Source organism: Zootermopsis nevadensis, unplaced genomic scaffold (genome assembly GCF_977971745.1).
Source record: "Zootermopsis nevadensis isolate Lab colony 2312 unplaced genomic scaffold, Znev_1.0 Znev_ptg000031l, whole genome shotgun sequence".
NCBI lineage: Eukaryota > Metazoa > Arthropoda > Insecta > Blattodea > Termopsidae > Zootermopsis > Zootermopsis nevadensis.
In genome coordinates, this window is record NW_028259163.1 from 5,557,202 (window position 1) to 5,583,327 (window position 26,126).

Sequence of the window (26,126 nt, forward strand, 5' to 3'; positions counted from 1 at the left end):
CTCACTATTCGTAATAACATAAGACTCTAAAAAATATTAATTTTTACTTTATCTTTAAATAAAGCCGAGGAATAATATTAAGACGTAATTATTAATAATAGGTTTAGACAAGAATATCTTTCAAAGGCCATTTCAGAGTGGAAACACGGCTTTGATTCTACTGCAGTTCATGTACGATATCTTTACAACATACTGTGAGTAGACCAAAATTTCTTGCCAACATTTCAACTCATTAACTTTCCACTGACAGATAAAATCTTATGTTTGGACAAAATATTTTATGCTCTGTATAATTGGACCACTTATGAAATATGTTACCATGGTGAAGTTAAGTACGGTCGGAGGTGTCGACTTTGCCCAAAGAGGGCCCCGTCGAAAGTGAAGTCAAATTAAGACTGGTCATTACACAAGAGTATTTATCCAGTTTAAAAATGTTGTGGTCATTATCAATTGTTTACGATGTATTTGTTAGAAACGTTTCGGAAGAAGTATCTACTTCTATCTTCAGGTGACTAGATGTCAAACTGAAAGATTTAATACTTTTTAGTATTAAAATCAATTTATATTTCGTATATATTTATTTCAACGGATTTTTAAAAATGTCAACTCTGGTCTTATGTGTTGAGAGGGTGGGTGTTATTGTAAGTGGTAAATAATGTTTCAGAGAAAGATGATAGCGTCCATCTTTGTCTGCCAAGTTTCACGGCGTCACAACGCGGAAGATCTCACAATCTTTACCTCTGTGAGAGCCTTAATTTCAAATAAATATTTAATTTTTTCCTATTTAAACATCATAACTGCGAAAGGATTTTAAATCAACACGTACACAACAACAGTAGTTCATCAGACTTTAGTTCAGACTTGAGACAGCAAGAGAGAACACTGAATAAATTTCTTTATTGATTAAGTACGGTAAGAAGAATTACAGGATATCCGCTTTTTATAAGAACTGCTTGTCATATACTTGTGACTTGTAGAATGCAGATCTGGGTCAGGGGTCATTGCTTTACGAACATAACAGTCTGACGTAACTGGTTTGAATGGATTATCAAAAACCCTGAAATTTCGCGAGGAGTGGAAAAACTGTTTAAAGGTTGATTGGCCGACTTAATCACGTGACAGGTATACTTTTTTTTAAATGGTGGACTCGAAACGGGTGTATAATTTTCTTAGAAGTAAAAATTCAGTTTCAAAATTTGGAAGTAATTTGAAACAAACAGCGTTTCTAGTTAAATACCTCGAGATTCTTGTTGGTTTGATACAATAGTATGCGCTTAGTAATATTCTACGTTTTCTAAAATATGTTTTATTAAACATTTATATATTCTGCTCATTAAAATTTTAAGTTTTCTTTCCTTTAACAATGAACCGAGGCCATTGTTGCAACAATGGCAAGAACTTTACGTTTACTTAAAAAGTAATTTTAGTGTATCAGAATTTTATTTGTTGGTTTTTACTAACTCCCAAAATCTGCTTCTCATTTACGGTTTAAAATGTCGTTCGTTCAATGAATTATTTACTTTTACGTAAGACCAACGTGACCGATCTGTTTTTAATCATCATGTGACTTTATCATTAGCAAGAAGTCTGTTGGTTTTAAGTGTACTTATTTCTGTATCGACTTTATGGCAACACAGAAGATCCCTGGGTTGGTTGGAAAATATAATCGATAATCGAAACCCAGAAAAATCACCAACAAAAGAGAAACACGTAATGCAACAAATACATAAGATTATTTACAAACATGTACTACTTAAATTTTTAAATATTTAATAATAATAATAATAATAATAGAAAACAATTTACATAAAATATGATTCTCTACATTACAACTATTTTTTTGAAATGATTCCAGCGGTAAGTAATAACGTTCTACGTTTAGCAGCAACTTATTTATGTTAATACGTTAATTATTCCATTGTATTTATTTCTTTCTTTTTAAACGTTATAATGTTTACAACAAATTTTCTAACTTAGCGTTTAATATTTTTTTAAAACAGAGAGAGATCATTTAATCCGCCCCAGAATAATCGGGAGTCAATTGTATTAGACGGTTTATAGACTACTTGTAATTTTGTATGTCATCTGCGTTTAAAATCATTTCTCTACATTTTGCTTACGTGTTTTATTTGTTAATTTCATTTGACTTTTCAACTTACAGAAATGTTTCACAAAGTTTGTTAAAATACATTTTGTACAAGCATTGAATAATTACGTACTTCCAAAAAAAGTATCTGCGATGTCAAAAATACCGTAAATTTTGTATTTAGCGTAAAAGTTTTTGGCACCTTTGTAAGTATCTCTTTAATAATAAGCTTTTAAGAATTATAAGTGCCTTCGAAAAAATAATACAAATAATTTTATTGAGAGCTAGGTTATTTCACGTACAGAAACAGATGAACAGACACAGTGGAAGAAGTGATTACGTCATATCGTGAAACGCACTTAAAATTTGTAGCAATGCCATGACTGTGCAGCTTAATTTTTCCATAATTTAATTCTCTTTAAGTGTATGCGAGCTGAACTCGTGATCATGAATATCCTTAGTTATTCTCACTGTAATTATGACTGTTTTCCTTAATAAACAATTCACTATTTTCTTTAAGTTAAAGCCTTAAAATTTTAATGTCCTTGCTGCAGTGAAATTTAGATTGTAATCTTCGGTGTATAATAAACACGCTGAATATTTCTCCGAAACGTTGATCACCATATACAAGACGTAACTCATAAAACCACTATTTGAATTTAGAGCGTTATCAAATACGTCTGATTAAATTTATTTAAAGTCTGCATAGTTAATTTACCATTGTCTGAGTATGAATGACAAAGCTAAAATCTTGGGAACGAGACAAAGAATTATAAAAGAATGGGCGGAGTCTAATGGTCACCAGTTTCTTATAAAACCCTTGGCAATGTCTGTTTAAGCGTTCGTATGTCATCACGTACGTATTTTAGAATCGATCATGGAACATGTGACGTACTGGGTTACACGACAAAGCAAAACAAAACATCTTTATTATGTCGTCTGGTCGACGTTTACCAACGTTTCAGAGGCCATACTGCAACAACCCAGAAGATAGAAATCTTCAATCTCACCGCTGTGAAAACTTAAAATCTTACAACACATAAACCTTATTTGTTGTGATTGTTTTATGTGAACTAAGAATAATATCGTAGTTTAATTTGATCCACAAGTGCAATTTACCTAATGATGTTCTGGTTTGTGACGTCATGCGGATTAGTGGTTACATATCAGCGTTTCGTAGAAATATATTCCTTCCATCTTCAGGGACGGAGGTGTAAGTCCTAGAAACGGAGACTGTACCTCCGAAATGTTTGCATCTTCGTACGAATCAACACGGGAGTCAAAACCCATAACATAGTCTAGTGAAAAATAGCTCATGAGCTCAGAAGATAAAATGTTTACGAAGAAATGTAGCATACGCTTCGTTCGAGAACAAAAGACGTGTTATGCACTTGCCAAAGTTAAGAAAACAATATTCACGCGAGTTAAACGCTTCAAACCGACCGGCACATTAAGAATAAATAAATATTTGTGATATTTTTCTCTAATTACTAACATAAATGGGGTTTGGAGGAAAGATCTTGTGCTTTATTATACATTCGAAAACACATTAATAATCTGTAGAACGTAAATGCAGCGTCGCTTAACAGTGATGAAAACTAATATATTTAAAACACTGTCTCTATTGATCTTACCAGATTTAATAATGGACTTTTGAATGCTACTTTAAAGTTGTAATTCACGTCCTGGATACACAAACTAACACCAGAAATTTCGACTTGAAAAATAAACATTTGGGTCAAACAAATTTTTCCCTCAGATTGTTATGCGAAGGTTCTGAGTGAAACAGATGTCTGTCGGTAAAGAAATTATTTTTATAATTATATATGACATGGGCGATCTTTATTAGCATTATCACAACGCAATTGATTGGAATAATTTGCCTTTGATAATGTATTTATTTATTATTTCCATAAGTAGCCATTTTAACTTATTTTAAAACAAACTATTATATAGGCACCAGGTAATTAAAATAAGATGAAAAGTGATAATTTATTTCTTTAATGTTTAATTATTAGATACAATCTAATGTCTAATTTCTGACAATAGAAACATAATGTTTCAAAACTGCTAGCCCGTCATTAAACACGGCCTTGAGGCAGTTTAGTTCCATCTATATCTCTGCCCATTATCGTTTTTTTATTAACCCTAAAAAGACAAGTGGTAACTATATGTACCACCTGATTTTACTCTTAATAACTCTGCATTTTACCACAGATCATATTTGTACATTTCATATCATTATCAGAATAATTAATGATTATTTTTAACAGCATGAACGATTTTAACTTGTAATGGTGAGGCGTTGTGTTTTCTTTGAGGTACGAACTGAATTTATAAATATTACTTAAATGAGCTTCTACATCAAAGAGTTAAAATGGTTGTGAGAATTGAATTGCATTAAGTCTACGTTCAGTTGCTTTGGTATTAGTTGCGTTTGACAGAAATTCTCTTAGTACAGAATTATAAAACTATTTTATGAAATGATAAAGTTGCGTCATATTGTGATATAATAAATACATATTATTTAAATCTTGTCCGTCTAATCACAATAAAGTCTTATTAAATATTAAAATATTACAATAATTAACATTTAAAATATTTTAAATGTTAATTATTGTAATATTTTAAATGTTAATTATTGTAATATTTTAATATTTAATAAGACTTTATTGTGATTAGACGGACAAGATTTAAATAATATAAACTGTTTTATATTTATGTGGCAATAGGAAGACGTGAAATGGACCGACGAAGGAAGTGATGGATTGAAGAATTTTAACAACCTCGGAACAAGAAATTTTATCCACTAATTCTTAACCCCAGGACTAAACGCAACTTGAAGCTCAGTTTAACACTCAAAGAAAACGTCATTTTACCCATCGGAAATGGAGATTGACTGGGTCTCAAAGTATACAAGAATTCCAGGGATCGAATCCTTATATTCTGGCTCGCAACCAGACACACAAATGACATTAAGATCTGAAATATATTTAACTTAACAGTAGTCGTATATTGGCAACTATGAAATCATGTTTGCTGCCCGCGATCTGTAACACAACGATTTCATTCAGAACACGACTGATTCTGCAAACAAACATTGAGTCATTGTGATCTGAATGCATTGAATAAACCAAGCAGACGAGAGTTTTGTTCAGACTCGTAACTCATTTCTTAAAATATTCTACATCTGATGGCTTTGATTTTAAAGTTTGGGTCATATTATCTTATGTTCTTAAATTATGAAGTCTGATCTGATAAAGTTTGTAATACAGAAGTGACATTAGATACTGCTTATAATTGAAATACATTTTCTTAGCTATTTAAAACATTCAACAAAACTTAAAACATGAATATAACAATGGGCAAAGTATAGAAACTTCTTAAGTACCTTGTAAAGCATATTATTCCAGATTACAAATACAGCAGCCTTATTTTTTTTGCTATTTTACCGAAAAGTTATTGTGGTTATGTCTGTGTATCGCTGCGTGAAGGCCCCCTAGGTACCTCTTGCGCAGGCGCACGGATCAGACATCAACTGAAAAGCCACCAAATGGCGGTTGAATAAGTCGATCATTTCTCTTTGACTTTTTGATCTACCCTACATCGTTCCAAGACCCTCATAACTTTCAACCAGAAACTCCGTCATCCCAATATACACGTTAAATATTTTTTTCATGTTTATTAACAATTAATTACACGTATTAAATATAATTTTTCGCCTGTATTTTATTTACATAACCTCACTTTTTCCGTAAATTTTTAACTTCGCTCATCGCTGTTTTATAAACAATTTAACCTCCGCAAATGGCGAGGGTGTGCTTTATGTTTGTCTTCATAACAATCATCATCATCATCATCATCCTGCTCTTACCCACCGTCAATTCATGTTCGTCGCTGAGAAAGACAAAAAGTTCCACGAGCGTAGGATTTCGCCGATTCAGGTAGAGAATAAAAAAGGAATATAAACTCATATTATTTATTTTCGTCTCTCGCCGCTTTCCTCAGACTGAAAATCTTCTTTTGTAGCTAGACTGTATTGTTAAAACGCAGCTGACAATTTCCCATCCACCAGACAGAGAATAACATTCATTCCACAAAGAACTAATGGAAATGCCAATGTTTGCCTTCGCTTTATCGAATGTCGAAAATAAATGGGAGATGTTATGATAATATGGGGTTAAGATTTCGTCACTGTGGAACGGTGGCAGCTAATGGCCATCCTCCAAGTGTGGAGGGTGAAATGATAATTACAGGGGAAGAAAACCGAAGGACTCAGAAAAAAAATCCGGTCCAAGTCCCATTTTGTGTACCGTAAATCCCACTGGACTAATCTGGGCACGAATTCGGCCAGCCGAGGTAAAAATCCAGCGACTGTGGATAATTACCCAAGTTAGTTGTATTCAAAAGATCCTACCATAGATATCTGTATTGAGACAAACGAATTAAGTCCAAACTTCGTATCATATTTATTAATATACGCTTAAATATTATCATCTCGTCCATACTTATGTCAGCCAAATGATCGCTTGCTACGTTTTCCGAAAAAAACTTTGTGGTTATCCACTCCAATATTCTGGAAAGAGTCCTGAAAAATTTACGTTCTAGGTAGGGAGAGGCTTATTGTTATATTCCTTGTTAAAATTCATAATTTCCTTTCCATTTAATGTAATTATAAATTTACAAAATAAACGTCAACTCAAGAGTTTAACCTATTAAAACCACATGATCGTCTGTATATTTACGAATTTAGTATAAGTTGAGTCTTATTTATGGAAATAATAGCTGTTTATTCTGAGAATCAAAACTTCAAATACAATGTGCGAGGAAAATATAGACATACTGATTATTAAAGGTGATATAAACAATTACCACTTGGTATTAAGAGATTGTAAACAGCACAATGCAGAGGTACCAACTTGCCGAAAGGAGACTGTGTGAAAAACGAGATTCATGATGCACTATTAACAGGGGTCATTAGGTACAGAAGTGAAAATTTTGTGTGCTGATAAAACACGAAATTAAATGTAAGGAATTAGCGACTGTGGTGAGGACTGGAGGTTATTTACAGTGAAAATTGTTAACAGTCGATTAGAAACAGAAATTAAGGCTAACGGTCAAGCTATGAGATCACGATACCTCGAGGAAACGAGACTGCTCTTCAAACTTTAAAATTAAATCACAATAGAAAACATTTACTTGAAAGACTATGAAAGAGAAGGATGCAATAGAATTAGACTGGGCAGTACCTTGACAAGATATACGAACACTAAAGATGGTTGTGTAAAGAGGTTCTTGCTGCCTCCATCATCAGGGCGATGTCGGTAAACTTCTATCAGACTACACGGCGAAACAACACAGAAGGCAGAAACTTTCATACGCACCGCTGTGAAAACCTCAAATCATACATCGATACGAACAATCAGTATCGATACAGTAGGAAGGTCTGTACCATTTACGAGACCACATATTAACCTTTTGAAGCCAAACCTCATCTAATATGTCAATAAGCCAATGCTTACCTCAAATAAAACAAATCATCTTCATTACAAAGATTAATTGATTAACTCTGTTAGGTAAAAAATTGCTGTTTACTCTGAGAATCATATAAAACCCACTACTCTAAGAAAATGTAAACAAATGGAACGTAGTTACCACAGAGTTTTATAGGGTTAAATAATTTTCTTTAGTAGGATTCCTCTTACATCAATATTAAATTTTTCCTTTGCAACATACGAGATATATTAACGTGAATAATATATAAATATTCCTAATATCATACAAGTCAAACCACTCCTGACATCTGTTGACAATTCAAGCTAACTATCTGCGGACGGAAATTTTTAAAAATGCTACGAATGAATAAATACTAAATTTAAATAGACGTGAAAATAAGAGTTTGTAGACTAAATTAAGTCTATCTCAGCATTCTTTCTTGTTGGGTTAAGGAAAATGGAGAAAACCTCGGAATAATGGGTCTTCGGGCAGAGATTTGAACTCAGAAGCTTTGGATACATGGCAAAGTTTGAACCGTAGAGTCATTAAACGATAACAATTAATTATACGTAAAAATTAGACAACTTTTGTGAATTTTCAAAGGTACGTTACACTAACAAACAAAATAAAGCAGGTGACACCACTAAGTACGTAAAGAATATTGTTTAAATTGTAATAAGCGTAGAATACAACTAGAAATTTTCTAAATATTCCAGCACCAACCTCTTAAAATCTGTTATCAAATCTTGTCCATCCAGTTGGTCCAAGTGTAGTTCCAATACTTTGGGTTGCTTCTCGGATCGGCAGTTTTGTTGAGGGGCTTAACTACAGTAGCGTTGTATTGGTCCAATAGCTCCTGAAGTGCCACAACCAGTAAGGGATACTTGTCGGATAAGTTGTCTAACTCGCAGGGATCTCGCCTCACATTGAAGAGGCACACAGGGCTGGGACCTGCGCATGTCGGTTTGATGTCTGAGTCGCAGGAGACGCTGGCAGCTGCCCTCAACCTCAACACGTCGTCAGGGTTGGACGGTAAGGGAGAACTGGTTTTGGCGATGGCTCGACCAGCAGGGCTGTCGTACACCAGCGTCACGTTGTAACGATAAGCTGGTTTCCTCCCTGAAGGTCCATACCAACCGTCCCATTGTCCATCCCATGTTCTTCCTGAGTTCAAGAACAATAATATTTATTCGTCTTAACCTACCTGCATTCCTTGTAAGTCTCAAGATTACAGTCGTGGACTGTAAGAGTTCACAACCAGTGGCCGGCAGCGTAAGATTTTCTAATTTTAAATCAAATTATGCGAATAAATGTAGTTATTTGACAGCAGAAAGGTTTATGGTAATGTCAGTATTTTTAAGTAACTTTTTTCCGTGACTGAAGTAATTATGAACGTAAAATGAATTATGACGTCATACTGATGAACGCTTGTAGGGACAGAGACGAATCTCAATAAGATTAATTAAAGCTGATACTGAAGATTGTTGCAAGTTCAATCAGCTTCAAGTATCTCGGTAATGAACTGTTCTGTTAATAAAAATTAATGAGAAATACGTGAACCTATTTGAAGTGGCGTGTCTAATTTGGTAAGACTTGTTTAACGAATTGCAACTGAGTTTCAGCAAATTACCCTTACTTATAAACTTGCAGGTCGTGAGTCTGTTATAAGGGGATGAAGTTACTTCAAGGTCTGTGAAAGTATAAAATTCTCTTTTAACCCTCAAGGCTCTCATATCAAATTCATCTTTGTGTCACATTTGTGCGTGGTTTTGTGAAAACAAAGGAGATAAAAAAACAGCTTAAATTATCGGCCGTACCGATTTTAAGCAGTGAATTTCTTGCAAAAACATAATAAAGCTTTAAAAATTTCAATATTTCCATTGGTTTCTTCGTATTTTGTGTTTTATAACCTATTACCAAAACATGTGCCCACCTTTAACGAGTTTGAAGTCTCCCTTCCGAAGAGCTGCAATGCCTCTTTCGTTGTCTATGTTCAGAAGAAGTTGGTCATAAGATGAAGAGGACTCTGAAATTATAGTTACATAAAAATAATTATAATGATCAGATTAATATAAAATGGACCTGGAACAAATATAGAATTTTAAGATGCATATATCTAGCAACAGACGAGTGGCCATCAGCGGACTTGTGAACACGGTAATAAAACATACGGTTTATGAAATAGGCGAGCATGGTAATCAATTATCAGCTTCTCAAGCCTATCTGTAATTTGCAGAGTTACAGCAAAAACAGTAATAATAGTCTTCCTAAAAACCTGTACAAAAACTTTGAATTATCCTCTATAATGCGATGGCGTCATAAAATCAGGATTCGGAGTGTCATTAAAGGAAACGCTTAGTTCTTAGCTGAAAGGTCACAAACCTGACAAGATGTTTGTCCAGACGTCATGACCATCGAGATGTGACGGCACACTGGCATTGACGGCGTGTAGCAGACTTGGTAACCAGTCTTGGATATGCATCAAATGATTGGCTACCCGTGGGGCTTCAGGGATCAAGGGACTCCATACCAGTCCAACACCCCGCACACCGCCTTCCCAAAGTGTGTCTTTTACCTTAAAATTCACCCAGTATTGTCTATATTATGAGAAGTGTTGGTTTGTCGGTGATAATTTGCTGCTGTTACGTAATTTTGGGACTTACATGATAACATTTACGAATGTGTTTTTTTTTTGTCAATGTTAAGGGAGTTCACGTGTAACAAATCACAATTAGCATCTCCCAAACACTAAATAAAATGTTAACATTGAATCGCTTTTACACACAATAAAATTAATACAAATATGAGTTCATATTTTCTCAAAGTACGAACCATCACAGCATGCCTATAATCCATTTATTCACAACGGTGCACACTTAAATCCATAAGAGTCCGTTCCATGCCATTGTTAACCGTTTCTCTGTGGCCTATTTTAATATTATCATTTCAAGTACGCCTCGTCTATCGTGTTGTGTCTTTCCTTCAATTTTTTTTTCAACCACAATTTTATATTCTGTTATCATTCATTCATGTTGCGAAAGTCCCATTTCCTGAATTTATGATTGTAATAAAATTAGATGAAGATATTTATGTATTTATTCGTGTCTCTGAATGAGTCATTCTTGACTTCTAGTTAATTCAACGTAAAAATGGTAATTGTTTACATTGGGAATATCACATGTCACAAATGTAAATCGTTTAACTTTTTGAAGAGGGTGAAAGATATTTTTACATGTCTTAAATGTCATACGAGACAATGTTTTCAAACGATATATCTTGTTAGTAGCAAGGAAAGTGTTGAAGTTTCTTAATATTTGCTAAATTTATTATAAGATTAAAATTTTAATATTATATAGTATAATTTATTATAATTTGAACAAATCCGTTTATTTATGGGTTAATTTAAATACAAATATCAGTAGAACACGTTTGTAGTTTCTTCGCCCAAGATTCGTCAAATGAACGCGCAATAATGAGGAGTTGTTTTCTGTTCGACAGATCATTACGTTCACTCAGTTAACGTTGAGTAGTTGATAGAAGTTATTTAGATTTAATCTTTACAAAACTGATGATGGGTAGGTCATGCAGAAGGAATAGGAGACATGAGAAATTCATATAAAATTGTAATCGGAAAAACTAAATGGAAAAGACTCTCTTGCAAGACCTAGTTGTGAATGACAGCTTGCATTGCATTAAAATATACTTTAAATAAGACAAACTAAATGATGGGGATTAGTAGTGAGCTATTTTAAACATCGTCGTAAACCATCGGTTTCCGTAGGACGGGAATATGTTAACGAGCTGAGCAACTAGTAGAATCTGAGAACTTTTCTCCATGGTATTACATGGTTTAGTTTGATAATTATTAAATTATTAATTTTGGGTTTATTTAACGAAAATGTACTTTAGACTACATAGCGTCGAATAGATCTGATTAACAAACAATAAACTGGAAAGGATTTGGAAGCAATCGGTCGTGGCCTAATTTTAACGTATTATCCCGACATTTTTCTGCAGACTAATTAAAATTACGGAAAATTTTAGTCACCGCCGAGTTTTAAACCATATTTTGGTAAAATGCTGCCTCGGTTTCAAAACACACAGTAATTAATTTTTCAACACTAATACCGAATAACAATAATAACATTAGAAGAAATCTATTTTCCTACGTTTGACAAATAGGTTAATTTGTAAAATAATGTTTACCCCTCTGAGTGGCCAATTGGAAGCTGCGTTGAGGTTAAAACCTGCAGCAGGACCTCCGTTGTCGGTTGAAAATATTATGATCGAATTATTAAGCATTCCTCGTTCTCCCAGGGCTGCCACAACATCGCCGACACACTGGTCCAGTTTGGACAACATTCCTGTGTAATATATTATACAGTAAGAAGTGGTTCTACAGAATGAGAGTTTTTTTAATGTAAATGATAGTATTGAATGCAGTTTCAACTCTGAAGAAGGTAACGTGTTTGTCTGAAATGTACGTTCATCATCCTAGAACATCGACATGTTTACGGCCGTGAGAATCTCAAATCTAATTTTTGCATATTTGTTACTAAAAATTTCTCCATTCTTTACAACGTGAAAAATATTTCTAAAACTTTTCGAATTTTGAACATGGCCAGTTAATTACGAAACAAATGTCAAATATTGTCTAACTTTAAAATGTGTAAAAGCCAAAAAAGTCTCCTTTGTGTCAAATATACGATATATCTTTTCCATTTTTGTTAAAAATTAATAAATATAGCAAGAAAATGCATTAATAAAATATCAGAACTGTTTTGAAGAAGAAGGATTTAATCACCGTTTCATATTTAACAAATGTTAAGTAACTTTAAGAAAATATTTCAATTTTCAGATGTAAGACGATCACAAATAGTTCTGAAATGCAACAGACCAAGCTCATTACACGACGTTTCGGGAAAATTGTGCTCTTAACTTGGCTGAGGGTTGGTAGACTCGCCTGCAAACGTCCGACGCTGTTTGTCTGCAATGTAGCTGAATTTGTTGACGGTTTCCGCTGGTGCTTGCAAGGGGCGATATGGGTTGGCCGAGTGAGTGGCGAGGTGAGCCAGGTACAGGAACAAGGAACGCGCCTTGTCGTGGTGCATGATGGTTCTAACAGCCTCTCGCGAGAACAGGTCTGTGGTATAATAGCCGTAACTCTCCCAGTGTACCTCCATGCCCCTCCTCATGTCGTAGCCCCAGTAACGAAGCTGTAGCCATTTTATGCAAGAAATCAAACAGGAATTGCTGAGAAAAACTTTTCTTGTGGTGTTTTTACATAACAGAAAAGTGTTTATCAGTGATCGTTCGCTGTTAAGGGATTTTCGGCCTTATGAGATATTATTTGTTTTGTGTATTGTTACAACCGCTGTCATGGTAAATGGGGTTAGGCGATTTTGGGCCTTAATGCATTATATTTAATATAGTCTTATACAAAATGTTCCAACAGGATGATTAAACTATAATATGGAATATTAACCTTGTTCACGATCTACGTGTTTAAGAACACGTGATCGGTTGTCATTTGTAACACCTAACCAACTAACTACATGGCTTAAGGAACCCGAAGGTTCATCACCGAACTAACCAAAGCCCTCCACCGGACCCTGTCCTGGGCCAACAAAATTCAGTTTCCTTCAACTCCTATCTCCCATAGACCCCGCCTGAGATTATCCTCCCATCTACGTCTAGGTCTCCTCAGAGATCTCTTCCCCTCAGGCTTCCCAAATAGTGGACCCAACCAACTAGATGGCTTAGGGAACCCGAAGGTTCATCACCGAATTAACCAAAGCCCTCCACCGGACCCTGTCCTGGGCCAACAAAATTCAGTTTCCTTCAATTCCTATCTCCCATAGATCCCGCCTGAGATTATCCTCCCATCTACGTCTAGGTCTCCCCAGAGATGTCTTTCCTTCAGACTTCCCAGGCAACACCCGGTGCACACCTCCTGCCCAATCCATGTATATTTTATTCATTTGAATGTGTGTTAATATCTTTTTTAAACACACTGTATATGCTACTTACACTGTCTTGAGCTGTGTGATCATAGTAATCCTGGTGTCCGCCCCAGTATCCGTAGTGGGATTCGAACCCGCGGTGGAGAGGAGTGTAATTCGCACGAAAGTGTCCTAGGTGCCACTTCCCCACCATTCGGTTGACGTAAGAGAGTTCCTGCAAGTACTCCGGTAGAAGCTTCTCTTCCAGTGGCAAACCCCACGGCTCGTTGGCGAATATCACGCTGTGTTGCATCCCTGCACAGGACGAGAAGCGTCAAGGTCACTTCCATTGGCGCTGCAGAGACCCTGAGTGGCTTGCCGGTGTGTACAGACAGCTGCTCTACCGACACTAGGGCTGTGGTTGAACCCACTGCTTCGGCCAACGGAAGTGCCAAGGAAGGAGTCTTGAGCCAAGTACAGGACGTCGACCCTTAGTGGGTTAAACCAATCCCATACACGAAAATGGTAAACAGTCTCGTAAACTGTAACAAGGGATTGCTATCTGACTGTGGGTCTTTATTATGTTCCAACTAATAGCTACTGATAATGGTGGGATGATAATTCCATCACTGAATTTGTCATTTAAGTCAAGGCTTTGGTTTGCTCGATGTCTCGAAGTCGAGGGCAGAAGGTTTGGGATCGCTTTAGTCGAAGGCGTCTGTGACTTTGAAAGTTTGGGACGTGTCCATGATTAGAGACAAAAGGGCCATGTTCATTTACCGACTTTTCCTGGAATTTTTCCATTCAACTGAGAAAAAGCACGGAGGACCTCAGTGTTGGAAACACAAATCCAAAGAAAACGAGACAAAGAATTCTGTTCGAATCCGGGTCGAATTAGAGGTCATCATGAATGCAGTTTTTATAGGCGCATTTAGAACAAAGTTTCAGAAATGAGCTTATTGACTTCGCCCTGTTAGTTCGAATGTAATACAGCAACAGCTGACAGTTTTTTTAAAATTAAATTCGATATTGAAAAATTTTACTGAAATGCGTGATATATTTTGTTCCTTAAAATCGGAGAAAATTTACGAACACTTTACATTTCGAACCATATGCGTTCAGAAGTTATTAATATAATAAATTATATTACGACTATTAATTTTAATATACTTGAATAAAGGCAGATGTAAATTAGAAGTTGAGATGGAATTAAATTACACATCACCTGTGTGGATTGGGTGTCTTCCTGTCATAAGGGCGCTGCGTGACGGAGAACATACAGGCAGAACGTAGTAGTTATTAAGTATGACGCCACTGTACGCCAAAGCGTCAATGTTCGGCGTTGGAACCTGGTCCGAACCATGGAAGCCAACGTCGTTCCAACCCTGCAGACATACAAACTTTACACGATTAAAAAAAAACACATACCTAAAGCCGAGATAAAATCTCCTACCACATCTTATACTAGATCTAACATTAAGTGCTTTAAATTCGAGCGTTTATCCTTATTTCTTTATCTTGCGCTGATCTGATTTGACACAAATTTCATTAACAGAGATTTGGGTCCTCGTGAGGGATGGATTCCCCTCTGATTAAATATCTAGACGGCTTCAAACCATCCAACTTCACAACTGTAGGGCATCTGAAGTCCCTTTCTCGGTGATAAAATTTCGGAGATTGAAGGTGACAAATTACATTTATGTTATAGAAGAATTTAATTACACCTGAGGTTTATATAATATCTTCTGTAAAATAAATTTTAAATCAATTAATATTTCGTTAATATGTTAGGTACATACATACCTTTGAAATTATTTTATCTTATTATGATTTTACGTTTTGAAATTATGTTCCGATGCACGGTTATATTATTGTTATTAGTAATATTATCGTCGACTTTTGTGACTGCCTAACGATATATTGTTAAATATACTAGATTGGCTTCAATACCAAGGCCTCTACAATACTAAGACTCCATGGAGCGAAAGACATAAAATGTCCCGTTATGATTTAATAATTTCAGCAGTAAATTACACTCTGGTTAAAACAGTATATAATATTAAACTTAAATATATTGTAAATTTTAACTACAGAATGTTTATATTCCATTATACAGGCCCCCTGATAATTGATTGTTAATGTTGGCGAGATTTTATTTATTTACGACTAAGACCAATTGATCTTTGAGAATGGTCTCTCGAGATCTGCTACGAGAAACCCTAGATCTCACCTCTGAGATAAGGGAATATGAGATAAAAGTTCGTAGACAGTAATTCTTTAACTATTGCTCCTCTAGAATATTTAAATATTTTGTAACAAACGCTCTCGTTTGAATAGCGTATCTTGTGCAGTGCACAATATATTTGGAGTAAAGCCAATAAAATATATTTTAAATATCTTCTCAATAAAAAAGAAACGATTAGTAGTGTTTGGTTTGTCTACACATAAATAATCAGAGTATTAAATGGATTTTCAAATAAAATAATTTAGATCATTGAACAAAAAGGTATAAATGCTATTTATATAAAGTTTTATTTCTTAATATCAATTACCTTTAGAATTTGAGGTTATGATTGTATTGCCGTGTAGTCTTGTACAAGCTGTAAACTTATAAGATGAGTCAGATGGGCCATAGGTCCAATTAGGATTAAGGGTCCCATTTTTAACTTCAGAATGTAAAAGTGTTCCATGTTGATCAACTAGGTTAGGAAAACCTGATTTAGATTGTTTACATGTTGAGAGACAAGGCCAATATTTATTCTCATATCTTAGCAGTAATTACATCATATGTTATCTTCAATTACGTCGAATTACGTAAATAATTTACCATTTGTCCTGTTGCAAGCTACGAGATCTGTAATCGCGTATTCTCCTTACATACAATCACATTACACATTGTTAAATATAGATGTGTACTCACCAGATCATCAGCTAAGATGAAAATTATATGAGGTCGAGTCTGGTTCGTTGCCAGCACACTGGAAAACAGTAGCAAAGCACACCACCATCTTGTAAACATTGTGATGCATACGACAGGCTCGATAACTTGCTCTGTTCCATATAATGAAGGCGGACGAGAGTCGATTTTGTTTTATCGACCAGGCACGAATTCTCGATTAGATTCATTACGACTTCCTGCAGTGAGCGCGCTATCTAGTTGACCTTACGACTAATGATTTCCTTTCACAGCTGACACGCGACGCATGCGCAGACAGAATAGAATTATTATGGAAGAAAAACTTTAAAAGATCAAATTGGAGCCGAGGTGGCAGTCTAAATTTCAGCTGTGGTTCTTTACCAAATTTAACAGCCGACTGACATAAATAAATGTTAGATGGTAAAATTGCGTCATAGTGTGATATAATAAGTATATATTAAATCTTGTCCGTCTAATCACAATAAATTCTTATTAAATATTAAAATATTACAATAATTAACATTTAAAATATTTAAAATATTAAATGATGTTCTTTATCGAATATTTCGATATATTACAATAATTAACATTTAAAATATTTTAAATGTTAATTATTGTAATATTTTAATATTTAATAAGAATTTATTGTGATTAGACGGACAAGATTTAATAAATAAATGTGTTATTTTCGTCAGTTCAACCGTAGAATAAAATACTTTGCGGAGAGTGGGAGATTTTAAACACTTTCACATTCCTGAGTAGAGCCTCAAAAATATCTGTCCACCCATCTGTCTGTCCGTATAAATGAAAAGCAGAAAATATCTGCACGGATTTTAATTAAATTGTCTAGGGCCATGTTAAAAGTTGCCTACAAATTCCAACTTTTAGAAAAATAAGTTAACAGTAACATCAAATTTCACACCTGTTTCTAAATATCGAAATAAATGAGTGGGAAATACATGGGTTGTGGAGAATACGTGTCGAAATCGGGAACGCGTTAAGAATTGTTACGCCATGAACATATTTCTGAACTTGTTTTGTTTTCCCCTCAGTCTTTTAAGTCACACAGTGAACAAAACGTGTTTCGAAACCCAACTGGTATTACCCAAAACCCTCATAAAAATTGGCTAAATAGAATATAGAATAGATTATAGACTAAAATATAAATGTTAGCAAATTTTTTTCATAAGAAACAGTTGAACATTTAGTAATATAAACGGCTTGATATCATTCGATAGGTATTTGAAAGACTTGTATGCCTCGTCGTTTAGGTTAAACAAAGCATTAAATTTGATAACATTCTGGGTCATCTTATATGTATAACAATATGCTACAAGTTGATAAATTTCCGGGTTCCTGTTTAAATGCAAATGGCTTTGATTAATATTTTAATTTTTTCATTGAAATTACTATAGATTATATTTACAACAGAATCAGTAGGTTAGGCTCAAATATCCTACGTTATACAGAAAAATAACATGTTCCGAGATATTCAATAATTGTATTTATTAAACAGAATAATTTCAGACATGACATAATAAAATTTACATGCACAATTAAGATACAACAATTATTTTAAGATACGGTTTCAACGAGTGCTATTAATATTAAGATTCAAAATTTAAACAAGAGAACAATTTATCAGGATGGTAGTATACGACGAGACATCCAGACGGCTAACGAAGTGGTACTACGTACGAATTGTAGACGCTGGGACTTCAGTGGTGCTTACATCTGCAGTTTCACCAGGCACAGAATGTAGAATCAGAACTTCATCTACAAATTATCATTCATGTTATCAACTGCTTGTTTTCTTTTGGTCACACAGCAAAATTTAGTCATTCGTGAAACATACGTCATTACTTTCAACACAGATGTTATGATTTTTTTCAATGTTAATTTGCCTATTAAACACCTGTTTAATTATGGGAATACTTTTATTCAATTACATTACAGGTTCATTCTGCCATTGAGATTAATATTGAGTTATAAATTTAGTCTAAATTAAAACAAATACTTTCGTTTATTTTATAGTCGTAACATTTCATATATCCAGCACCTCTCGGAAATAAATAAAATGTGAGATTAAATTAAAATTTTTAAAATAGCAGTTGACTTTATTTTGTTGAGCTACAAGTGAGTTCAGTATTACTGAATTACAAATAGAATACATAATTAATTTACTATATTTTTGTTTTTGTTTTAAGAGGCTATCAAATTTTCTTCATGTATATTTAAAGGCTGTATATATACTTTTTCCCCATACTGAAAAATTATCCGAAAAGAATTACAAATAATTCAAGATATAATTTGAAACGAAAAACACTTTAGCCATAACTCAAAAATTTACAACTAAACAACGCCTACATAATATATAAATAATTGGACGTAAAGTGAAAATTTTGTAGGTGTAATATTGGGAATATTTTTTAGACTTTAAAGGTAACACTGCAAAGACATACTGTCTAAAAATTATTCTATTAAAATATTTTACTCCGCCAAGGAAACGTTTGAATACAATGAGTAAGAAGTATTAGTCCTATTGGATATTTAACAAAAACCACGCCCAAAATTAAGAATGATCTAAATTTCTTATGGGTGTTACTCTCAATGACAACTATTTATATTTTGTTTTCTTTCTACCGGGCTACATTTTCAGAAAAACTGTTACGAGATAACCAACTACAGTTTAATAAATTTTATATGGCGTAGTGAATAAGCACAGAGACTTTCCATAGTACTTCAAAAGTAGCTCAGATCGTTCATTCTAAGTCTGAGATATGTTTTAACAATATACAAGATGGCGTTATCTCTCGTTAATCAGCCGCGTGAGAAACCTAAGAGTTCATAAACCCTAATTAAGAAAGAGTCTCCAATATTTTTTTGTATCAATGAAATTCTAAAGTCCTGAGAAGGTTTCATAACGTTGAGTCACAACGGAAACTTCAAATTTTTATGTTCGATTGAGTCATATTTATATTTAGTGTTCCTGCTAATTGCCTGCCAAATGATCGTCTCCCACTGCTGCAATAAATTACTCATTTATGCTATATTAACTCTATATAAATCCTTTAGAAGCTAATATTTACTCAGCTAGTCAAAGGATTCCCCCCAGATATTTATTTAAATATTTAAAACAGATCATCATTAATCCCTACCTTAAGGCAGATAAATTTATTGTACACCATATGTTGTACTTTAGATCTAATTTAATATTTCCCATTTATGATTAGTCTTACAAATTTCTTTATTTAGAATCTGAATAGAAAATATTACATAACGAACCCTCAAATTACAAATGTAAATTCTATCAATAAAAAATGTTCGTACAGTTAAAATTCATAAATAGAAAATAAAATTCCCGTTAATTTCAGTACAACAAATTCTAACTGGTTCCCGCCTCCCAGAAGAATTACCCAATATTTAATAAAATATCATACAATCAAAATAAGATTAATTTTTATGATACTTATCGTCTATTTAACCCTATGAAGAGCTACTGAAGTGTTAAATCAAAGAGTTTAAATGGTATAGTTACATTATAAATATCAACACGTAAACAATTCTCTCTACTAAAACCTGAATTACTTTACGTATTATCATAAATAATGAACTGAACGAAATTGTCTCCGCCCCAAGGTTTAAAATAATTATCAAATTCAAAAAATTGTTATAAATTTAAGTATTTCTTTGCAATAACAATCAAATAGGAATTTCCTATAACTTCCATGCGTGCTATATAACAATTCCACAGCGCCCTGTTCTACCATGTTATTAATTTCAGCACGTAATTGTGTTCTGGCTGCAGACAATTTAAACTGCTGCATTATCCAGTACATATAATCCCAATATCAGTCATTAAAAATTTTCAGTAACGGACTCTTGAAGTGGGGTTAATACTGTATTTTAAAAAATTTAAATTCAAAACATTGGCCAACTTATGGCATTACTTTGCGTGCAATATCCAATCTCAACTCTGGACTTACCGTCTTGCCCGTCGTAATCTCCGTACTGACCTCGTCCACAGACGCAACGTCTTAGTGCCACCAACGTCCGGACTCCAAGCCCCTTTACAGCACCGGCACAATTCACACATGGCTGAGCACAATCCGTAACGAATTGTTTCGCGTTAGCATACATCTGTAAGACACAAATCAGTCGGATAAGATACACACTATTACCCTAGTACATTGACTAATAATCGACAAAATTAATCAATTTGTTTAGGAAAAAATTACAAGTTTTTTAAAAAAAATATAAACTACGTAATTTATTAAGTTATTTAGATTGTGTTTGACTAACACCAGAATTTTTTCGTGTTACAGACAAAATATAACCATCTCTACTGGAGTTATTTTCTTACTATAAAATGTTCATTCTTAAAACAATCTATGATTTCAATTGTACATATTATTCTATTATTTATCCAACATATGATTTGAATATGATTATCTTCTGGATTGCAAATCCGTCTAGTCTGTTAGAAGTTTGCCAACGTTACAGAAGTCTTTGGTGCCTCGAAAAGTAGGGCGATTTGTTAACTACAACCAGAAGAAACCATCTTCTTATTCACCGCCATGAGAACCTCAAATCAGTCATCTTATTCATACAATTATTTAGCTATATTTATTTAATTTCATAGCATTAATATAATTCATTGCTTTTATAAGCTATATCTTAATTATAAGTCATTTTCTACCAGAAAATTTTCTATCCATTTTTTCCCGAGAAATATTAATCTTAAACCATGCTAACTAACTTCTAATTTCTTGGACAATAAATTGTACCCCATATGTCGATCAATTTACCAGGTTACACGACGTAACATTCCATAAGACAGACATATTTAGTTTATATGAAGCTTTGTGTATTTTATTCTGCATTGTAGGGTGAGACAAAGATTGGAATATGTGACACAGAGTTTTGGGGATGTGGGCTGCAAAATATATGTAGAAATTAAGATGTTGGCGAAAATGGAGGACCACATCAAACCAGTCGGAAGACTGATGACAAACAAACAAACAAACAAACAAACAACTCTGCATCTAAAAATATCTATACCTCATGTGCTGGTAATTTAATTCCTGGGACCTTCGCCTCTATGTAGTCTAAGCCAACACACAGAAGTCCATCCACTTTCGTAATTGGTGTCCGAAGTCTTAACACCACAGGCTCTGTGGACTTCACGGCCTTCGACACTGTACTTTCTGCCTTCTTCAAAGACCAGTTGAAAACACAATTTGATTTCTGGAAAAGCAGTGTTTGTGGAAAGTTAACGTTAAGAACTACACGTTAAATCATTAATTATCTGAAGATAAGGTAAATTTATGCCATAGAAAACATCACTTAAAAAACTTATAAAAATGTTTAAAATTTTATACTTTTATGGCAGAGTTTAGATTTCATTCTGGGTTATGCCATCCTTTGTAATGAACATATTTCGTCCATCTTTAGGGTTTAAATGAAATTTGTTTACCTTAATGATGTAGGCAGTATGGTCCAATATTTGTAACCATCTGTGAGACTACACTTTCACAACCCAAGAAGACAATTTGCGATATTTCGTACAATTTATTTATACTAGGAAAGTTTAATACTGTTCAAAAATTGTAAATACAGATAGTTCGCTGTCGTTTGTGTTCAGAAAGCTGTTACCTTTGAAATATATTGGAAAAGTTAACTGTGACTTGTCCGAAATACAATGACGTAACATATTTGGAAATTTACTAGCAAATTCAAATTCCTTGCTGTTAAGTGTTTTTATATTGTTGGGCTAAATTCAAATTTATGTCAGTTTACGATCAAGAAGGTTTATATTTATGCAAATACATTAATCTTTTACTAAAAAAAATATAGCCGGTGGTACGTCATGTAGATACATTTTAAGAAACCCCAGGTCTATGTGAGCTTTATTGTACAGTTATTATAATTTAAAAAAATAAACTAATTATGTCTTAATCTTTGTCACTGTCCACTCTAAGAATTATATGAAAATTTACAGTGAGGGGACTTACCTTAACTTTCTTATACACATTAACAGCGATATTAGACGTCTGTTCAATGACTGGTAACTTCGAAACTCTAACTACGGACGCCATGCGGATTGGAAATATGTCGTCAGGACGAGAGTCTCCTTCTAAATCTTCCTGTTTTTCTTCTATGGGAGATACGTTTGTCAGTCGTATTTTAGCCTGACTCATAGCTGCGGCTTGATGGGCAATAAATAATACCATGATTAACTGCTCAAAACGTGTTAAAAAATCTGAAATAAAAATTGGCTTTTTTTATCATTCCATCCAATCTGCATTAGTTATGTAATTAAAATATTTTAAGTACTGAAGAAATATGATTTTTTGGTTTTATATTGCTTTCACGCACAACGAATCCCAGTCAATCATGTGGAGTCAGTGGTAATTCAAAGCTACGGATTTAGTTTGAAGGGCGTATTTGAAAATTCTACTCTTAAAACTTGTACTATTTATTTATTTAGTGTTCTGTCTGATGACAGGTCCATATGAACAGGATCCTTCCATCCTTTTCTCTTCTCGGACTGGGACCTGTTCATATACGTTCTTGGCAGATGATCCAGAAGTGGTTTGCCATTGCCTTCTTCTGTGTGTGAATGGAGTAATTGTTGGGATGCCACGGAGGAAAACTCCGTGTTGCCTAGACCACGGCCTTGCCCAACACAAGTTATAAATTCAGGCACCGCCGGGAATCGAACCCGAGACTCCAGGATTACAAGGCCAGCGTTCTAAACGCTGGACCACCTCATCTTATTATTATTAGTGTTCTGTCTGACGACAGGTCCATATGAACAGGATCCTTCCATCCTTTTCTCTTCTCGGACTGGGACCTGTTCATATACGTTCTTGGCAGATGATCCAGAAGTGGTTTGCCATTGCCTTCTTCTGTGTGTGAATGGAGTATTTGTTGGGATGCCACGGAGGAAAACTCCGTGATGCCTAGACCACGGCCTTGCTCAACACAAGTTATAAATTCGATAAAGTTATGAATTCATGACCAGGTATCTGAAAACAAGTCTCTCTCTATACATAAAACAGCAAACTCTACACGTGAATAAGAGGTATTTATGTCAAGAAATTTTAGAGTCTAAACTAACAAAATCAAATTAAACATTGGAAACATAAAAATTGTGGAGCATTGCCGAGTTGCATAGTCTATTAGTTTCAATCATGGAAGATTCGAAAGAACAAATATTAACATTTGAATAAATATTAGAAGCGTTTGCCTCTGCCGATCTCCAGCTATCTAGAGTGAAATGCTTTTACAACTCCGTACGGCACAGTCCTCGAGAAACAGTCGCTCAGCTCAAGAAATTACTCTTCTTATGGAACCCGAAACGTCTCGTGTTTGCACTGAGCCAAGTTAATTAAGTTAACGTTTTTCACTATTCTTTTTAATTCATCAAATCTAAAACTTCTTGACGATGGTGAAGAGTCAATTGAATAAAATTTTTTTACTTGGATATTATCCATCGTCTAGTAATAAAACGTAAAAAACGTAAAACGACGTTTCGGAGATGGGGCTCTATCTCCGTCTTCAGGTTCCTACACAGTTGGGCCCACTAGATAGAGCTAATCCCTATCTCCGGTCCGAAACGTCGTTTTACGTTTTATATTCACTAGACGATGGATAATATCCAAGTAAATTTTTATTCAGGTCCGGAGATAGGGATTAGCTCTATCTAGTGGGCCCAACTGAGTAGGAACCTGAAGACGGAGATAGAGCCCCATCTCCGAAACGTCGTTTTACGTTTTTTACGTTTTATTACTAGACGATGGATAATATCCAAGTAATTTTTTTTTATTCAATTGACTTTTTAATTCAATTAATTTTCTCTTATGGTAAAAATATTTTTGCAATATCCTCTTCGCGAACTCATAGTAATGGACTAGTTTCACATTCGTACGATGCAGTAAGACTGCAAAACAAATATTTAAGAATTTTTAGATAATTCACCAATTGTGGTGTCAGACAATATTATAATTTTAAAATATCACATAAAAAATTTCTACAAATATGTCATTACCAGTAAGATAATAAAACTATACTGGAATGTAGAAAAGTATTCCAAAGCCGTATACAAATATAGTGGATTCCGATTAAATGGGACACGTCGGGACTAGAATACTTTGACCAAATTAAGCGAAGTTCCACGTAAAGAGTTGAAAAAGGTTTGTTCTTTAAGATTTGTACCAAACAAACGGCTTCCCCGATTAACCGATGGCCCTATAAACCGGAATCTACTGTACAGACCATTCTTTCAGTTACTACTATAATAGATAAAGTATATAAATTTAAAATTTTATTTAATATTAACCCTTCAGCACCGAAGCTGGTCTAAATATTTATGAATTCATTCAGTACCAAATAAAAAGTCGTCATTATAAATATTAACATGTTAATGCTCTTCAAGGAAATAATCCCTGTTTACATTGAGAATAATACGAAATTTGTAAACACAATTTGAACGGTTACTGTTAAAGTAGGTGATATATATAGTTCTTACTGGGGTTGCAATTTGATATCCAACAGGAAACAAGATTAAGAATTTTAGGTGTTACTGGCGTGAATCATGAAAACTTTGGAAGTATTTAAATATGGTTCCGCGTAATCCTGTAAATGGAAAGCAATGTTTAATTGGAATTTATCAGGACGCAGGAAGAGATCTTTCGAAACGCCGGATCCCACTTAGAAGACTATACGGCTCCAAAACAAACGAGACCATAACAGGACAATTTGACCGCTGTGAAAATACTTTAAAACTTCGTACGTTTAGACAAAATTTCAAGTACACTCCATAGTGAATTCTAACATTCTGAAATAGAACTTGTCGTGAATCGAAAAGTTATAACTTTAAAGGATATTTCAAATTAATATTTTTGTACGTTATAATAAATATTACTAATATGACTGTTAATAAATTAAATCTGCATACAAATTTACAAACAGACCACCTAACATGTTATTTAATATATAATAATAATGCAGAGATTAAGAAAATTAATTACAGATATGTAAATTATTTTCTGAATTCGTAACACAAGATACGAATTCCAGTTGTTATCAGTACTAAAATAATATGTGGGTCCTTATAATGTAACAATTTACTACCAAGTAATATTACCTTACAAACCTACAAAGACCACTTCAAACAGATTAACTTCCGTACACCTTTCGTCGTATAATACCAGGCATCCCCTAACATGAATGCCTTTTTAATACCTCGGCAGGAGAGGGGGGGGGGGGTTTAAGGAAAGCATTCAATCAGCCAATCGCATTTCACTTTCTAAGAATTACCATATTAGGCAAATTACTAACAGTGAGTTTCAAAATATGTTATTTGTCAACTCAAGAATTATTTACGTCTTTTAGACAATATTGGAGGCGTTTAATACCAAGCGGAATTGTATAATTATGCAATTAAATTATATAAAATAGTAGTAAAAATTATCGTTCAAGAAAATTAAAATATATTTTAGTTTCTTTTATATACGCTCTGTAAAGACTGTATTTGCTGAGTCCACTGTGCACAAATATAAATAAATTTGTCAACAGAAATAACCAAGGGCTAATGCAAAGTACAGTCTCGATTAGCTGTCCAAAACGGACCGAAAGTAGGTCGGATAATATTAAATGTCGGATAATTTCGGAATACTAA

At 34.1% G+C, this 26,126-nt stretch overlaps 2 protein-coding genes and 1 long non-coding RNA gene across 5 annotated transcripts; 1 reads left to right on the forward strand and 2 right to left on the reverse strand.

Annotated features, from left to right (window-relative positions):
- Positions 1–1,351: 1,351 nt before the first annotated feature.
- On the forward strand, positions 1,352–5,243 carry LOC110834453 (uncharacterized). The gene is made up of 2 exons (XR_002544591.2): positions 1,352–3,299; positions 4,819–5,243. It is a non-coding gene; the product is annotated as an uncharacterized LOC110834453 (long non-coding RNA).
- LOC110834448 (arylsulfatase B) lies at positions 4,065–16,603 on the reverse strand. 2 transcript variants are annotated; one of them, XM_022073616.2, is made up of 9 exons: positions 16,445–16,603; positions 14,750–14,909; positions 13,613–13,839; positions 12,546–12,798; positions 11,789–11,946; positions 9,965–10,157; positions 9,516–9,608; positions 8,306–8,746; positions 4,065–5,624 (listed from the first exon to the last, which is right to left on the reverse strand). In XM_022073616.2, the coding sequence occupies exons 1-8, from the start codon at positions 16,541–16,543 to the stop codon at positions 8,322–8,324; spliced, it is 1,608 nt and encodes a 535-aa protein (XP_021929308.1). In that variant the 5' UTR covers positions 16,544–16,603; the 3' UTR covers positions 4,065–5,624; positions 8,306–8,321. The 2 variants fall into 2 exon arrangements, with proteins under 2 accessions (XP_021929308.1, XP_021929307.1); XM_022073615.2 differs by having other exon boundaries at positions 4,065–8,746.
- A 1,319-nt stretch (positions 16,604–17,922) lies between these two features.
- LOC110834452 (lipid storage droplets surface-binding protein 2) lies at positions 17,923–25,672 on the reverse strand. Of its 2 annotated transcripts, none has more exons than XM_022073622.2 (5): positions 25,593–25,672; positions 22,456–22,703; positions 21,503–21,688; positions 20,428–20,581; positions 17,923–18,217 (listed from the first exon to the last, which is right to left on the reverse strand). In XM_022073622.2, exons 2-5 carry the CDS (start codon positions 22,672–22,674, stop codon positions 18,132–18,134), a joined length of 645 nt encoding a protein of 214 aa, XP_021929314.1. In that variant the 5' UTR covers positions 22,675–22,703; positions 25,593–25,672; the 3' UTR covers positions 17,923–18,131. The 2 variants fall into 2 exon arrangements, with proteins under 2 accessions (XP_021929314.1, XP_021929315.1); XM_022073623.2 differs by having other exon boundaries at positions 22,456–22,649; positions 25,593–25,659.
- Between the last annotated feature and the right edge of the window lie 454 nt (positions 25,673–26,126).

Bases quoted from the DNA above. Each gene is read 5' to 3' on its own strand.
- LOC110834452 (XM_022073622.2), bottom strand. From the start codon at position 22,674: ATGGTATTATTTATTGCCCATCAAGCCGCAGCTATGAGTCAGGCTAAA. The intron at 21,689-22,455 runs GTAAGTCCCCTC...CTGCTTTTCCAG, and splicing joins ATGTGTATAAGAAAGTTAAG to AAATCAAATTGTGTTTTCAA. The intron at 20,582-21,502 runs GTATAGATATTT...TGTGTCTTACAG, and splicing joins TTAAATTACCAGCACATGAG to ATGTATGCTAACGCGAAACA.
- LOC110834448 (XM_022073616.2), bottom strand. From the start codon at position 16,543: ATGTTTACAAGATGGTGGTGTGCTTTGCTACTGTTTTCCAGTGTGCTG. The intron at 13,840-14,749 runs GTGATGTGTAAT...CGTCCTGTGCAG, and splicing joins AAGACACCCAATCCACACAG to GGATGCAACACAGCGTGATA. The intron at 8,747-9,515 runs GTGGGCACATGT...TCTTGAACTCAG, and splicing joins AGACTTCAAACTCGTTAAAG to GAAGAACATGGGATGGACAA.